The sequence below is a fragment of the Artemia sp. Qi Xiang Cuo genome, chromosome 12, assembly GCF_049724085.1.
Source record: "Artemia sp. Qi Xiang Cuo chromosome 12, ASM4972408v1, whole genome shotgun sequence".
Lineage (NCBI taxonomy): Eukaryota > Metazoa > Arthropoda > Branchiopoda > Anostraca > Artemiidae > Artemia > Artemia sp. Qi Xiang Cuo.
The window spans coordinates 16,606,865-16,624,648 of NC_142805.1; the positions used below are offsets into that span (position 1 = coordinate 16,606,865).

At 35.4% G+C, this 17,784-nt stretch overlaps 1 protein-coding gene across 4 annotated transcripts in view; it reads left to right on the forward strand.

The window, feature by feature from the left end:
* The window catches only part of LOC148945835 (protein grainyhead-like), a 317,009-nt gene that overhangs the window by 277,239 nt on the left and 21,986 nt on the right, over positions 1–17,784 (forward strand). For all 4 annotated transcript variants that reach the window (XM_089098118.1, XM_089098121.1, XM_089098120.1 and 1 more), the window contains 2 exons: positions 2,208–2,264; positions 8,926–9,024. In XM_089098118.1, coding sequence (XP_088954244.1) covers positions 2,208–2,264; positions 8,926–9,024 — 156 coding nt within the window. The remainder of the gene's footprint in view (positions 1–2,207; positions 2,265–8,925; positions 9,025–17,784) is intronic.

Here is a 17,784-nt window from a genome sequence, read left to right on the forward strand (position 1 = left end):
TATATATATATATATATATATATATATATATATATATATATATATATATATATATATATATATATATATATATATATATATATATATATATATATATATATATATATATATATATATACTTATTCCCGCCATTTACCCGTCCCATTTAAACGTTTTTGCTTGCCTCACAATTACTCGAACTATCTGTCTTGGCTTTTTTCTACAATTAGCCATGTCTTGATGCCTACTGCAAAATACTTAAAGGAAAAACCACGGCCAATGGTAACCAAAAAAGACTTGCCGTTAACAAAATTGCCGTTATTAGTTGATTCCGGAATAGTAACCGTTATCTCGATTAGTCTTAATAGTAAAATGTTTTTTTTTTTCGAAAACAAATTTATTGGAATTTCGAAAAATAGCCTGGAACCCCTGAAAAAATGGCGTAGGATTGAAACAAAGTACACAATCGAATTGCCAGGACCGAAAATCCTATAGTAGAAACTTCATTCCCCTGGGTTGAACAACAAGAAAAATCACTTTTGCATGTGTAGCGCTGATGTGTGCTTTTTTTTTCCTCCGCTGCTATCTGGGCACTGGAACATAGACAGCTGTTTAAGGGCTCTTTTTAAAATAAATTGCTTTATTTACGTTGTTTTGTTAAAAAAACACAGCAAAAAAACATAATGTTTAAAATGACATGAAATCCATTTTTGGCAAAAACTCCATTTTGATATACAAGTTGTATATAATCATGGGAATTAGTTACCCATTTTAACTAATAAATTAAGTCGAATATGAAATTTCATGCATAGTAGTCCTTGGTAGCATATTGGTAAGTATTTGTCTCTGTATCGCGGGAGGCCGTCGTTTGTTTGTTGTCGGGAAGCATTTTTTGTACGATTTTAGGGGGGAAACGCCATAGGAGAGGGGCAGCTGTCCTCCCTTCTTTTGTCACTTAAAACACGCAGGGGAAGCATTTCTATTTAATGGAATTTAAAAGTTTTTTTTAGGAAATTGAAATGAAAATATTGGATTTTCCTTCAAAGATGGGTATATTGATGCACTGGCGTCAGCTCACAAAAAAATAAATGCCAATAGAGGGGGGAAATGTGCTTTTCATAATCTAGGGCAGCAATTTGTCATTTTTTTCAGTGAAAATGCCAAAATAGGGCATTTTTCAATGAAAATACTCGTCAAATAAAGTATTTTTGAAATTAGGGGGAGGGAAAGCGCGCTATCCCTGGGTTGACGCCACCGTATTTACTATATTATGCTGTCTTCATGGCCAGAACTTTTAGTCAGGTAAAAAAAAAAAAAAATCATACGGCACTTAGACTCTATAATAATAATAATAATCTGTATTTAAAAGCCAATTAAAGCCATATACAAAAAGACAAATACTAAAGATTAATTACACTTCATTTGGCATCCTTCCCATCAATACAAAATTTCCTACTGCCACAATATAACGGGGAGTCCTAGACCTCATTAACTCATAAAGCAGCCTATCTTCCCCCTCCTGGATAATTAATCCCCTTAAATGAGAGAGTTGCTTACACCGGAGGAGGAAATGGCGCAACCCATAATCATTTTCCCCACATCTCAAGCAACTACACCTGACCTCCGGACCTTCCCTCCATTTCCTTACAACCTTAGCATAAATTGGAAGACAATTTGCTCGAATCTGAATCCAAATCCTCAGATATTTAATGGGAAATCCCAGCTTGAAATAAAACTCCTGACCAAAATTTTCTTTTACTTCTCTATACAAAGTAAGACTCGGAGATTTGTCCACAGCTGCTTGCCATAGTTGCACTTCCTGTTTTTCAAGTCTGGTACCATATATCTAGAAGAGCTTTTCATTATCTTCTGGCCCCTTTCCCTTGCCCCACGAACTTGAAAATCCATTCTCATCTAATATCCTTTTGATTTGTGCTGTCCATGATGTTTTGTTACACTGAAGGAGAAGATCTTCATATGCTGGCACTTAGACTCTATAGAGTCTAAGTACGGCACTCATACGGCACTTAGACTCTATAGATTTCAAAAAAAAAAATAGACAGTCAAAGGCAAAATAGTCTGAATAACAAAGAAACTGAGTAAAACAAAAAAAAATGTAATACAGATTTTTAATAAAGACGTGCAAGAAAAAAAAAAATCCAGTGTATTTGTTTGGTCCGCCTGGATTTTTAATTTTTTTTTTTTTTTTATTATTATCTTTTTTTCAGGTTAATATCGCTGTTCAGTGTTTAAGTACAGACTTCAGCAGCCAAAAAGGAGTGAAGGTAACTGTTCTATTTCTATATTATTCAGTGCTGCTGTCCGTCCACATCGCTCTTTTTTCAGAGGGGGAAGGGTGAATCCTTGTTTATTGACAAAATATTTCATTGTTGAATTCTCTTTAATTAATCGATAAAAGGAATAAGAGTTACTTATTAAACTTTTCATTGTTTTTATTGAATATATCAAATGTAAAAAAAACCTTATTATATTGTTTCTTTTGGTGCAAGTTGCTTCGGTGGTGTTGCTTCACGAAGATGTGGGGGGGGGGGTAAGTATATTTCAAAATTTAGAGGAGTAGTAATTTTGTTTCTTTGTTTATTTTTTTTTTCAATGAAAATACCAAAATATATGTTTTGGAATGATAATAACAAAAAAGTAACTTTTCAAAATCTAGGGGGAGGACAAAATCTAGGGGGCAAATGTTCCACCATCCCCGTTGGTACTGTAAAATATGGAGATCTATTGCGTTAGCGAAGCATGTATTGGTTTCATTATTACGTATCCAATCCGAAAGCCACTGGTCATTTTAATTTATTTATATATATATATATATATATATTTTTATTTTAATTAATTCAAAAATTTTTATTTTCAAAATTTTGAAAGTTCAAGGTGCAAGAATAGGTTTGAAAATTCATGTTAAGAAGATTAAGTCGCTAAAACTGGCAATAAGTGGAGGTGAAGAAGCTATGCCGGGTGACGAGAAGATCGACTCAGAACTGTGAGAAATGTCTGATGCGACCTTAGGATGCGACCTTACGGTCGGGTTGCAATGAATTGAATGTTGCTGATCAATTTTGCATTGCTGATCTTCCCTTTGAGAGCAGCTCAGCAAATATTTTTTGGCAATTACCTCAAAAGTATAAAAATGTCAGATACGACATTTAGGCATGACAGTGATGGTATGCTTGTCATGATTGTGTTTGTTCATTATCTAATTTATTTCAAATCAGGGACAGTTGTAGATAATGTAAGTTTTTATTTCACACATGTTTTCAATTCTACGCGCTAGAAATTGAGATATCCTATCCGATTAAGTATTCCTAGAGGCAGAAGATATGCTTTGAGAATTTCTGATTAGGCAGAACTGTTATCAAGATCTTAATTAATCAGATTTAACAGTTTCTTTAAACTTTTGTGTGTTTTCTTGGCATAATTGGCCGTCATCTGTATTATACAAGTTGTAGTTCTTCTGTAAGAAAACAGTAACAGTAGGAAGGGCCGCATCGAGGGGGGGGGGGTACTAGGTTTGAACAGTCTCTAAAAAAAACAGATTTTTTTTATGCGTTTCTATGTAACCCGCTATCGGAACAAATACATCATAAACAAAAATCATTGATACGTCCTTGACAGTAGGGGATTTTCTCAACTTCAGGAGACAGAGAAAAGCTGCAGATATATGGGTAGCTGTTTGGATATTAGGTAGGTATTCGAGTAGACTATTTTTGTGAATTTTGATTACAAAGTTATTACCATATAAAAAGTTTGCATATAAAAGACAAATTGTTTTTCGTGAAATAATTATAATATTCTAAATCAACAATAAATCCTAGTAATAGCCAAACAATTTAAAAGCTGTTTAGGGGTTTATTCCTTCACTTATTGTTACAGTTTGTAACTGATAGCCTACTTAACAGGTTTATTAGTTTTTAACTATCAAAGTCAAACCTTAAAACAACGAATTTTCAGTTATATGATTCGATATGGTACAATATATGCAGGTAACATATCGTAACATATTCAACATGTATGGTAACATATACAGGAACGTATAACATATGCAGGACGTAACATATGCTCGTAACATATACAACATATATGGTAACATGTGCTGGTAACACATGCAACATATTATGATAACATATATATGAACGTATAACATATGCAACATATGCTGGTAACATATGCAACATATATGGTAACATATGCAGGAACTTATGTAGGAGAAGCATTTGGATGCTTCAAGATCTCAAATTTATGCAATTTCCCCTATTATTTCTTATTTCCCCTAATTCATTTTTTTCAGTTTGTCCCCCTTTGTGATACGTTAGCTCCTTCCTAGAGAAAATTCTGCTTAGAACCCTGAATTCGATGATAGGGGGTTACCCAGTTCAAGGATTATTGAATAAATTTCGCAATCCACAAAATAAGCTTTTTCATAATTTATTTGTTCTAAAATAAACTATTCATGACCCAAACTTTTATCATGGGGAGGGGTTTCAAACCTCATCATAACCAAAATTTTCCTCATCACCAAAACTTTTCTTAACACAGTCATGACGTATAAACTCTTCACCAAAACTTTTCTTAACACAGTCATGACGTATAAACTATTCATCAAAACTTTTCTTAACACAGTCATGACGTATAAACTCTTCACCAAAACTTTTCTTAGCACAGTCATGACGTATAAACTCTTCACCAAAACTTTTCTTAACACAGTCATAACGTATAAACTCTTCACCAAAACTTTTCTTAGCACAGTCATGACGTATAAACTCTTCACCAAAACTTTTCTTAACATAGTCATAACGTATAAACTCTTCACCAAAACTTTTCTTAACACAGTCATGACGTATAAACTCCACCAAAACTTTTCTTAGCACAGTCATGACGTATAAACTCTTCACCAAAACTTTTCTTAACACAGTCATAACGTATAAACTCTTCACCAAAACTTTTCTCAACACAGTCATGACGTATAAACTCTTCACCAAAACTTTTCTTAACACAGTCATGAAGTATAAACTCTTCACCAAAACTTTCCTTAACACAGTCATGACGTATAAACTCTTCACCAAAACTTTTCTTAACACAGTCATGACATATAAACTCTTCACCAAAACTTTTCTTAACACAGTCATAACGTATAAACTCTTCACCAAATCTTTTCTTAACACAGTCATGACGTATAAACTTCACCAAAACTTTTCTTAACACAGTCATGAAGTATAAACTCTTCACCAAAACTTTCCTTAACACAGTCATGACGTATAAACTCTTCACCAAAACTTTATTTAACACAGTCATGACGTATAAACTCCACCAAAACTTTTCTTAACACAGTCATGACGTATAAACTCTTCACCAAAACTTTTCTTAACACAGTCATGACGTATAAACTCTTCACCAAAACTTTTCTTAACACAGTCATGACATATAAACTCTTCACCAAAACTTTTCTGAATGCAGCTGTGAGTTTGTAGAAACTGCTCATGATTAGCGCAGAAGCTGTCATTATTTTATTCTGACTATATAAACCCGGCACACATGTATTACTTTAGAAGGGTGGAGGATTTTTTCAGAGTAACAATATTGGGTACTTATCTGTTAGCCAGTACACACTCGACAATTTGAATCTACAGGTACGGGGTTGCAACATCTGAGACGCTTGGGAAATAGATAGGATATATGTTATTTTGGGCTGTATGTTTGTATATTAAGGGAATTGGGGGTTAAGTATAGCGGGACTGTTTGCAAAATGTAACCTAACCAAAATACCAACTAAATATTTATTCAAATATAGCTACAATGTTGTTTTCTGCTGAGCCGAAGCTAATTGTCTCCGTATACAAACAGCAATAAACCGGTTATTGTCTGATTCTATAGATCCAAGTTCTCGAGTTTGTACTGGCTAACAGATAAGTACCCAATATTAAGACGGTTGTATGAAAAATGGGTGCTTTTGCATCATATGGGCCCCTCTAAAGAAGTCCAACAAAAGATGCTAAAGTCAAACGGGAAAGACGCAATGAAACACCCGTTTTTACTAGATGATTCAATACACCGCAGTAGAGAAAATAGCGTGGTTTTAAGATATTTAAAGTGTTGTTCTTTGGTGTTTTTTTTTTTGGGGGAAGAGGTACCTAGGTTAGATTAGGTTAGGTCACGTATTTAATATATAATATGCTTTGCCCCCCCCCCTCCCCCTAATGTGCAAATATATAGCCCAAATTTGTTTCTAAACTATTATATAGTCATCCTATTTTATTTTATTTGATTAGCATTAACCAAACTTGACTTTTTAGAGAGGCCCATATAATGTGAAAGTACCGAAAAATGTAAGACAAATTTGAAGAATTGCAAGATACTGGAAACGACCCCACTCCCTCCCTCCTGGTATACCTACCTGATTATTTAAAATATTGTCATAAAAGCAAAAAGGAAACTTGAGGTTACCTATAAATGAATAGCAAATCACCAACCCAGTGAGAGGGAAGGACATGCCTTAAAATGGTCATTGGATCTTTCTTTCTTTCTTTCATAAAAACATCTTTAACTGTTTTCCGCGTCAAAAAGACCCAAATTTACAACCCTCCCATAATCGTAAATTTGTACCCATGAATTAGTCCTACTTCTTCCCTTATGTCGTATTATGGGATTGCGCAATTTCATTCTTCATCATTATGTGGTTTCGTAGTGGGCTGAAAAGATCAGTTTTAGGTGGATTTGACCGTTGAATTTGCGAATGGATTCAAAATTTCCAAAAAAGAAATTAAAAGAGAGACAATTATATAGAGAGGCGGATTCAGAATTAAACTTTTTCTGGGGGGGGGGGGGTACTGATACAAAACTTGGCGCCCCCATCTGTATTTTTCTGCCCTCCGATTATGTAATTAATACTATTTCTGAGTTGGGGGGGGGGGTGTCATGTGTCCTTTTATTTATTGTTTTATTATATTTATTATTATTATTATTGATATTATTATTTATTATTATATATTTCGGATGCATATATAAAATGAGGACCATTAATGTATTTTTACCAGGTCATAAACATGAAGCTTTTATTTGTTTTATATCCCTTTATTATTATTATTGTTATTATTTATCAATTATTTATTATTTACTATTTTTACTATTTTATGGTAGGTTTATTGCATTTACTATTACATTTACTACTTATTATATTTACTATTATACGCCCCTGATTTAGGTGAGTGATGCTTTTGGGAAAAATAGGTTTTTTTACTCCTTAGGATTTTTTACCCCCAGACTAACGAAGCTGTATCGATTGGTTTAATCTGTTTTCTCTAGGTTATTTAGTTCTCGAGACATTTGAAGTTTCTAGTTTCTTGAAAATGCCTTATATCCTCTTCCATCCTAGAAAAAAAGGAATAAAATCGGGCTTTTGATGCCAAAGTGATTGTTGCCGTATTTTAGATGGCTAAAAAAACTGTTACAAACTAAAAAAAAATGTTTCTGTTGCAAACCAGCTGTTTTGTAATAAAAGCAAAGGAAAACACATTTATTTTTCTGCTCCCCAGCAAAATTTGGGTTGTTTAACGTTTTGTATTTTGAATTGTCACAGTCTGTTTTTATCTTTTTTAATGATGAAAGGTTACAGATAAGATTATGGATAGTAATTAAAAAACAAAATACTGATTTGCTAAGATTGTATAGCCCCTCTCTTTAATTTCAGTACAATTTCATTGCTTTTGCCATTAATGTCCAAATTTTAGATTTGTTGGATTCAAATTGCAAATCAAGCTTTCTCTATTAATTACAAGTATAACTAATAAATTATGTTGCTTTCTTATAGACGAATTTTAGCGGATTATCAATATTCAGGAAGATTTTTCTCTTTTTAATAATGCGGAAGAAAATAAAATAGTTTTTTTTTTGGTTGAATGTATAGTTTGCAAACTACCCGTTGTTGAATACCTTGTTTTGCAACGATTTCGTTTTATTTGCATTTATTACACCGAATAGCAGGAGCGTAATTTGCTATGGGGCAGGGGGGAAACTACCCCCTCCAGACCCAATTTTGCCCCCCCTCCCCCAATCTGAAATGTAGTTTCTGTTCAAAATTAATATACGCCTGCATAATTCAAGAATCCAGAGAAACAAGTCAGTGTTCTTTAGTATATATTTACATACATGGTTGTAAATGGCTCATTTTTCAGTTTTCTCTGTCATTTTCACTTGATTTGTAAAAATTGGCTCCAACTTTGCCCCCCCTCCCCCAGGATTTTGACAAAATTACGCCATTGCAGAATAGGCCAATAACATATAGCGTAAACAATTTTGAGTCATTGCTGATACGTCTCTTTGACAACCTGTATATAGTGTGTTTTGATTTAGTTCAACATGTCTCAACATTTCCTGATTCCTCAGCTATTTGTTTGCTAAGGGTCAGCTGACCCTTAGCTATTTGTTGTTTAAATGTAGGCTACACCTTTATCCTGCTATGACCTCTCCGGTTTGGATAAAGGTAATACAGGTGAGTCAACCGCAGGGGGGGGGGTGTTTTGTATAGGTCTGCTTCAACTGTTAGTAGCTTTGGGTACAAAAAAAAAGAAAAAAAATCTGTTCAGTTCAAGGAATTGGGCTAAAACGACAGCGAAATGATAATTTTAGTTAAATTGTACACGCTTGTTAAGGCCATTAGCGCTATGTTGTTGTCAGTTTTTTTGTTTTTTAGTTTAGTAAAGAAAATTTTCCTAAATCTTGTATTTAACATAGTTATTTCAAATTTGTATACATAAATAAATACAAGCTGCTTTGAAAAATGACTTTTTTTGAAAAAATTGTCTCCTTTAGATTTTCCAAGACACTTATTTGCCCTCCCTCCTCAACTTTTGTGAATTGACGCTGCTGTTTTTAATTAAGCGTACAATGTTTAGTTTTAGACAGTATATATATATCAATTTTTTTTTCCAGGGCTTGCCACTTCACGTTCAGATTGATACCTATGACGAACATAAAGAAGGGCCACCTTGCCATCGTGGCTACTGTCAAATTAAAATTTTCTGTGATAAGGTAATTTAATTATTGTTTACTATTTGCCACTCATTTAGTTGTGATTTGTGGAACAATTTAAGCCAATATCAACAACTGAGTGGCTGTCCGCTCTGCCAAATGGTGTGTATCTTGCGGTGTTTGCCATTCCATGCGTTTTCGCATGAAGTACTTCCACCACGTATTTTGCGTGCCACATGTTCCACATGGTTTTTACGAATGGGTGACTACTAGTCCAACAATACCATTATATAGGAAGGATGGTGCTATTGCAGTTCAGTTAACAAGGCCATATTCAGGGGGCTGGTTAAGGAGTTTAACCCCCCCCCCCCCGAAATGTTTTTCCGACTCATAAAAACATAACAAAAATGTATATAAACAAATTTTTGATGCGTTTTTTGAAGTTTTTTTTTGTAAACGTCCCCTCGCCCCCGAAAAAATCTTTTTATAAACCCCCCCCCCACCCCCTGGAAAAAAAAATCTTCGATGCGACCCTGTCAGTTACTAAGCTTATGCATCATGAAAGCAGTAATGGCATTATTTTAGATAAAAATTAAGTGTCTTACCGAATGTGGGGGGGGGGGCTCTATCCTAGTCTTGGTATGTGTTTAACGCCAAAAAATCTTTCAGTAAGAGAGTAGTAAAGTAATATTTAATTACAACTTTCCGCTCTTGGCCTGCCCCTTTCCCCTTGACTCAACCGCGAATCACTGGAGTATATTATGGTTTACTGGGGATGTTCTTATCTTTAAAGTCGGTTTTGTTTAGAGGTTCATTCTTTAGTTTTTGAAGGTTCAAATTTTATCTTGGGAATAGGGAGTAATACCCCCGAAATTGGTCTAAAAGTCCCGTTTCTTAAAATCCTTTGATCTTGTCATCCTAAGGACCAGACTTTAGTGCGCCTCCGAACCAGAGAGTTTAAATGAACCATGTCAAAAAAAAAAAAAAAAAAAAAAAAAAAAAGTGCCACGGTTTTTTTTTTTTTGAGGAAGGACTTTCAGACGAGTCCCAGAAGAGGAGGAGGAGAAGACTACGGGTCTCATAACTTTCGATATAAAGACTTGTAGTGACAAATAGGGGGAGGGGACAGAGGGGTGTCGGTACTCCTCTCTCCCCCCACCTCCGATATTTTTTACCTCACTTGGATTTTGAAAAATACCTTTTTTAAGTAGTGTAAATAAAAAATGGTTTTCATTGAGATTTTCAATGAAAAAATTGAAAAACAACGAAATTACCCTCCTAGGTTTTATAAGATACATTTTTACAACCCCCTCCCCCTCAAATTATGTGAATTAACGCACTGCTAAAGGTTCCCGAACTTAGTGACTAACTTGAATCCCTTGCCTTTGGTTATAATTACAAAGACAAGTAAACCATTGTCGGACCTATTTGAAGTGGAAGTAGGGTGACTTTTGTAAGAGTATAGATTTCATACCCAAGTTTAAATGAGCCACAGTCGCATAATGTGGAAAATCGGCAACTTTTAAGATACTTAAACTCCAGTTGAAATACCAAGAAATTTCCCCCATCCCCGGCAACATCTGACAACACAAACCCAAATAACAGCACGTGCTCTAAAACCCCAAAAAATTTTTATCAATATCATTTGCACGCCATTATGTAAGATAGCCTGTAAAATTATTGTTTATCTGGCAGTAATGACTCAACAAATTTGAAGTGGTTTCGGCAATTTATTTAAAAAATGACCAGGCCCATTTGGTTGTATCACGTGACCCTAAGAACATACAAGTATTTCCTTATTTGCCATATCATTTTGATCGATAAAGCTCTTTGTGCCGCTTATTTAGAAACGTTCTGTTAAAATTACTAACAGGTTAATATATTCCTTTGATAGCGTTGCTACTATAGTTAATTGAAATGGAAGGCGTGCGACGTTTGACATTAAACTAAAAAAAAAAAAACACTAGCATTTACGCAACTTTTCGCTTATCCTAAATTATAGTGAGGCGCGTGACATAATTAATAATTATGCAGCTTACGAAATATAGAAATCAATGTCAAAATTTTATATTTCCGCGGAGGAAAACAATTTGAGGCGTATCCAGCAATCAGATATATTTTGGGTCTCTGCATGACTATAGTCGTGGATAGGTGTGACCCCTTGGGGTAGGGAGGGGGTTCATTTAGAATTTTTTTTTTAATCTGCCCCCTTCCCTATGGACAGGTATAGGAGCGGCATTATAAGTCTCTTCTTTTCTTTCTTATTATCTAGACTAGTAACTGTGCCTTGTTAAACTTGTATGACGTCCAAAAATATTTTGTATGACGTCCTCATATGGCTTATAACATAGCCAAGGTGAAGGTAAATACTTTCTTAGACCACACTGGTTATACATGACATATGAAGCTAAGAGAGGAAAGGAAATAATAAATGAAAAATAAAACCAAAAAAGGGTGCGGAACCCCCTTTTTTTGGTTTTACCCCCAGTTTCTCACCCTTTTTTGGTTTTATTTTTCATTTATTATTTCCTTTCCTCTCTTAGCTTCATATGTCTAAGAGGAAGGGGGTATGGTAACCCCCTCCCCCCTGAGAGTTGTTTAAAGTTTCTTCCCCCGAATAAATCACCCGATAATCCCCCTCCCCCCCCCCCCAAGGGTCAGACTTGACAGTCAGAGGATTAAAGTGAACCGGGTTTAGAACTTGAAAGACCAAAAAAGTTCATTTTTGTATCATAACTTTTAGGTTGTTACGGAGGGAAGGGCCAAAAGAATGTGTCTAAGGGCGAAGACATGGAACGTTGGTCTCGAAACTTTCGAGTTATAGATTCCAACGATTAAAATTGACTTCGGCTATCGGTCTCAGCATTTCTCCTGTATTTAATTTTGATCACTTGTTACTTACATATACTAATATGTCAAGCGACAAGGAGATAGTTATAATGCATACATAAGAATCTTTCAAGCCAAAGAAAAAGATCGTCGATATTCAATTCGAGCCACAAAAAAATCATTACAAATCTATTCAGTGGCGGATCCCGAGGGGGGTGGCGAGGGGGGCGCGCCCCCTAGCGTAGTCTAAAGTAATGTAATTTGCTTCATTAACTCAAGTTTGCGTTAATTAAACTTGCTCCTAACGCAAGTTTATCGGATCAACCTTTTTTGCGCCCACCCCCCTAAAAAAAAAGAAGGATCAACCTATTTTGCGCCCCCCCCCTAAAAAAATCCTGGATCCGCCCCTGAATCTATTGTATGAGTCTACCAAAGTAACTATTAAAATTTTATATCTCTACCTCCCCCAAAACAAAAGGAACTGGTTCTGCTGCTGCAAGTGAGTGGATGTTTGTACATCCTCGGTACAAATGCGAGCCGTTCCCTCGTGAAAATTTCAAGAATGGCCTTCATACTTTTTAATACCCTTTTCTTGATCTTGGCGAAAGTGTATACAGATATTACTTGTGATAAGTAATATCTCTAAAGGACGTATAAGTAACCTTTACTTAAGTAACTTATCTAGTAAAAAGACGGATAAGTAACTTCTCCGTGTTTTTTTTTATAATAGTGCTACCGACACCCCAAGTCAGGGAAAAGGGTGCTGCCTAAAGCTGGATTCAAATGCAGGAGGGGATGTCTATTGACGGCCCCCCAAATTTTTGTCTAACTCGTGAAAATTTTTTAAAAATGTATATTAACAGTTTTGTGGGGTTTTGTAAAGTTTTTTGTAGCCCCTCCTCAAACTAAATCCTGGATGCGGATTTGGTATTCCACTCCCTCATTATCTTACTGTATTTTCGTTTAATTTCTCTCTGCTTTTGCTTTTTCTAGCCCTTCACCCTTTCCGATATAAATTCCTGTATACGTGACCAGTGGCGGATCCAGGGGGGAAGGGGGCGCGTGCCCCCTAACGTCCTCTAAAATAGTGTAATTCACTTAATTAATGCAAGTTTGCGTTAATTAAACTTGCTCCTAACGCAAGTTTATCGGATCAACCTATCCCCCCCCTCCAAGTAAAAAGTCCTGGATCCGCCCCTGTACATGACTATGCAAGAATCACCTTCATAAAACCTAGGTATATCTATGTCGCTTAACTTTCTACTACTATATGCATACTAAGCAGTCATCGACCAATTAATTTCTGCTTAGTTGTGATCTCGACTTCATTGTTTTTGTCATTTAAATTTATCCATTAGTCAAATATAGTGACTACGGACCAATATAAAGAAAGGGTGTAATTGAGATTCACTGATAGTACCTTGTTAAAGGGAAACTCCTGTTGTATGTTCTTCTTTAATGACTTTATAATTAAAATGACTTAAAGGTTTTTATTTCACTCTTTTTATGTTTTTAACTATATATCTACCCGTCTTGATTTATGGCTTATATTGTTAAAAACAAACTGAGGTGAATAAAACAAATGGCCGAATAAATCATGGCTCTTTTAAGTGCTTATGGTAATTAATATCGCTTTTTTTACAGCAAGTCATCCAGTGGTATTGTTTTTCAGTTAAATTGAAAGGTGTTTGTTTAGCCAAGGGCCCGTTTCACCTGCTTATCGAGTTTGAAACAGGATTAGGGCCGTATCAAGAACTTTTCGGGGCACAAACGAAATTGTCGGGGAGGGAACCTACCAAAGATTAGTGATTATCAAGGTTTTATTTACAAAAGTTTGTTTACATGTATTTTTGTTATTTCTGTACGGGTTGGGCAGAAATTACGGGGGAAAATTTAGGGTCATATCAAGGATTTTTGTCGAGGGGGGGGGGGGTAAAAAGGATGGGTTTAAACAGGGTACCCCCTGGATACGATTGTGCCATTTCACTTTCCTTGAACGACGGTTTTGGCCTTATCCATTGGTTCTTACTGTCCATGTCGGTTGAGTTATGCTAGATATTTATGTCAGGCTATAGGACTGATTCAGGAGAGAGGGCTTCAGGTTTGAACCTCCCCAAAATATACGTGAAAATTCGGTCTTTTCAGCAAGCTAATGGGAAAATCCTTTTGTGTTTTTTTCATATTTTGATCACTATTGGTCAAAATTTGTGGCCCTGTCCGATTCAATCCAGAAAACTTCAAGTCAAGGAAAATCAAACACGGGACTAATCAGATTGACCAAAAAACATCCCATACAAACTCATCCTGCAAATTTCAACCCATGATCGATGCAACAGAAAATTCCTCCCTGTAATGTTGGACTTTTTGTATATTGGAATTCTCGATATCTTTCAACCTACAAAATATGTCATTTTCCTTAAAGCCAGCCATGGAAGAATACTAAGACTATAAACGAAGGTTTATATCCCCTATCAGTGGCATCGTTGAGGGGGGTATTTTTTCCCCCCCCCCCCCCTCACGCCAAAACCTTTTTGTACTTTAAGTGGAAAATGCATTTTTGTACACTGAAAAAAAAATACAATTAACCCCCCTCCCCCGGTGATTTTGAAAATATATTTTGCTCCTTTTGCTTTGTATTTTTTAGATCGAAAAGATAAATTGTGCCAGAAATTTGCGAAACTGGGAAAATGTTTTTTTTTTATTTTTAAGCGATTTTAGATCCTCCAGTAAGAAAAACTCAAAAGTGGTAAACATAAGAATGTTCCATGTGTTTTTTTAGATTAAAAATACGGTAAAAATATTCCAGTATCACGCGAGAATGGGAAATTTTTCTATTCTCTAATAAAAATTGTAAATAATGTCTTGAACCGATGGATTTAAAACTAGCGAATTGTTCGAAAAACATCGTTTACTTTTGGTACAAATTACAAATAAGCTTGCCGTAATATCGCAATATGTTACGTAACATACTACGTAATGTCGTAATATGTTTCAGAGGGAGTATAAACCTTCAATTATGGTGTAATAGAAATTTGAATCAGAATAATTTAATCCCTTAATTTTTCATATTTTTTTGGTAAATGAGAATTACTTTAATTTTTATTCTGAAAAATACCAGTTGCACTGAAAAATAGTTAAGACTATTTGGATTGCTCATATGTTTTTTCTTAAACTATACTATGCGATGAAATTGATCATCTTGTTTGTGCTATATAGAATTTTGAACATGGAAATCAAATTTTTTTGGGAAGTCGAGTATAACTAGCTGCTCAATTATTTTTTAATTTTGCCCAGTTTTGCTTGGCTTAAACCACAGTTTATATAATTATCCAGTATGATCGAACTATCTCACCCATTATAAAAACCCGGACCAAGGTGCGAGTGCTCCAGAGAACGTTTTTGCAGATAGAAACATAGGCGGCATCAGATCTTTTCACGGGTAGACAAGTCAGACTGTGATCTAATAGGAAACAAGTGGAAACCCGCTATTACGAATAATGCACTTTGTTGGAAACAATCGGAAACAGACTAACCCGCTAATGCAGAAAGAAGGGGAAGGAGCTTTTTGTTCGCACCGAGAACGAAGACCAGAAATGATCTGCGATAAGCTTACTGGATAATTATATAAACTGTGGCTTAAACATTGGCTGAATTTTTTTTTGGATTCGATTAGACATCTCGTTGGTTGACTATTTCCTTGTCTAAATTGTTAATTTCTTGCCTGGTTACTTTTTTACTGATTTTAATTTTGTTTGGATTAAATTTACACTGCAAGTAGTTATTCGGTGCAGGAGGGGGTTGAATAAAACCCCCTTTTGAAACCCCCTTTGAAACCGCGAACTCCCTTTGGATTATTCCCTAATTAGGCTTCCCTCATGCAGGCACAAATTCACCTTGAACATTTTTTGAGGGGGAAGGGTACTTGAAAGGATCTAGACACATTGAATTATTTGGAATAACTTAGTATTATTAAACAGTTGTCCTTTTGGGCCGACCGACTTGGACTAAACGGACAGAAGGTCGTCTGCGGTTTGGGGTGGAAGGATGTCATCAAGAAAGATTTAATGGAAAATAGAACTTCTTGGGGAAGTGCAAAGAGGGAGGTTTTGAATAGATTGGCATGGAGGAGGAGCGTATGTAGCTGTTGTCCTCAGGTCGGCGTGGTGCTGTGATGAGTTGTTAGTAGTTGTAGCATTGGATTGTTATACTATGTTTTATATTTTTGATTAGTTTACCAGCAATAAAATGACAATTAGGAACACAAATATAATAAAAATGAAGTATAAGAAATAGGTTTTGGTGGGAGATGCCCCTTTCCGTTAGATTAATGTTTGTCCCCTAAAACCAAAAAGGTTGTCAAATACTCATTTTCCCCTTCGATTTTTCTGTTTGGTTTAGATAATTAAAAGAATAGAAAATAGCTATAAAATTTGGTCATATTCTTATTTGTATATGGTATTTCAGTCTAAAAATCATAAAAACTCATCACCTACAGTCATAAATTATATATTATAAGCTAATAAATTTCAAAACAAAAATGCGAAAAGATGATATTCCAAGAAGATTAATGCTGTATAAGACTCCTCAAATGGCGATAAAGTTTTAAATTAATTTATTCATGAAAATTTCAAAACCTTTGTTTTTCTTAGAGTCTTTGAATGAATTGAATTAGACATTTAGTACTTATGATGCTGTGCCGCCAGCAAGAGTTATGTACCTATCAGATACATCTTTTTCAATATTTTTTTTTTTTTTTCATTACACCATTATGCAGATATGAGAATGTTCCATATTTTTCTTAAAATTTTATGACCCTAAATTACACAGTATTCAAATGTTATGGCAATATACTTTTATATATCTTAATTAACGGTATACGAGCATTTGTTTGTGTCGATGATCCCTCCACACTTTGGAGGGAATGTCGTGCTGATTACAAAGTATCTTTGCCTCATAAGGGGTGGGTTGAAGGTGTGGCTGGGAACTCTCCGACCCCCTCGTGTTTTCTCCGACCCCCTCGTGATTTTCAAATGTATCTCTTTTCTTCAGCTGTACTGGCGAAATTCCACTCCTCCTCATCCCACGGGCGGATCCAGGATTTTTTAGGGGGGGGGGCAAAGGTTGATCCGATAAAAAAAATTTAGGGGGGGGGGGGTGAAAAATAGGTTGATCCGATAAACTTGCGGTAGGAGCAAGTTTAATTAACGCAAACTTGAGTTAATTAAGTAAATTACACACTTTAAACTATGCTAGGAGGGGGGGGCCCCCTCGCCCTCCCCCTGGATCCGCCACTACCTCCTCCGTAACTACTCCAAGTGTACATGTCTGGTTGAAAAACTCTTAACCGTTTGCTGTTATGTACAACTGCTGTCATTTTCAAAATCTTATGTTTCAATTGTTTTTAGCTTTAGGCTTTAAGTGTATTTTAACGAAACTTGCGAAGCGAACGGTTTTTTTCGTTCGTTTGTTTGTTGTTGTTTTTTTGTTTTTTTTTTTTATCAACATTCCCCTTCCAATTCGGATTTGTAATGCCAGACTGGATTGTGACTTGTGCGTAGATGGCGGCTACACACGTAGGGTGTGCATTGTGACTTTGAAAAGTGATTCTCACAAATTTCCCTACATTTTTTATGTAGTTTGACTGTTTTTTCCTGATTTCAACCCTCCCCCCCCCTGAAATATATTCATTGGATCCTTTAGGCAGATCTAGGCATAAATAGTTCCAAAGCGAATAAACAAAACTTTCCTACTTTAGCACGAATGTGAAAATGAGGTCTTTCTCTGCCCATTAAGTTTTTAATTTTTTGATATTTTTTTTTTGGGGGGGGGGATAGTGGTGGAAGGTAGTGTTTTTGTGTTGATGCTTTTTTATGTGTATTCTGGTGTCTTGTTAACACCAGACTGTTAAGGTCGAGTCTTGAGGTCGAGTCTTAAGGTGTGTTGAGGTCGAGTAAATCGAGCTCCTTTTGTCTTTTTGTCTCCTTCTTTTGT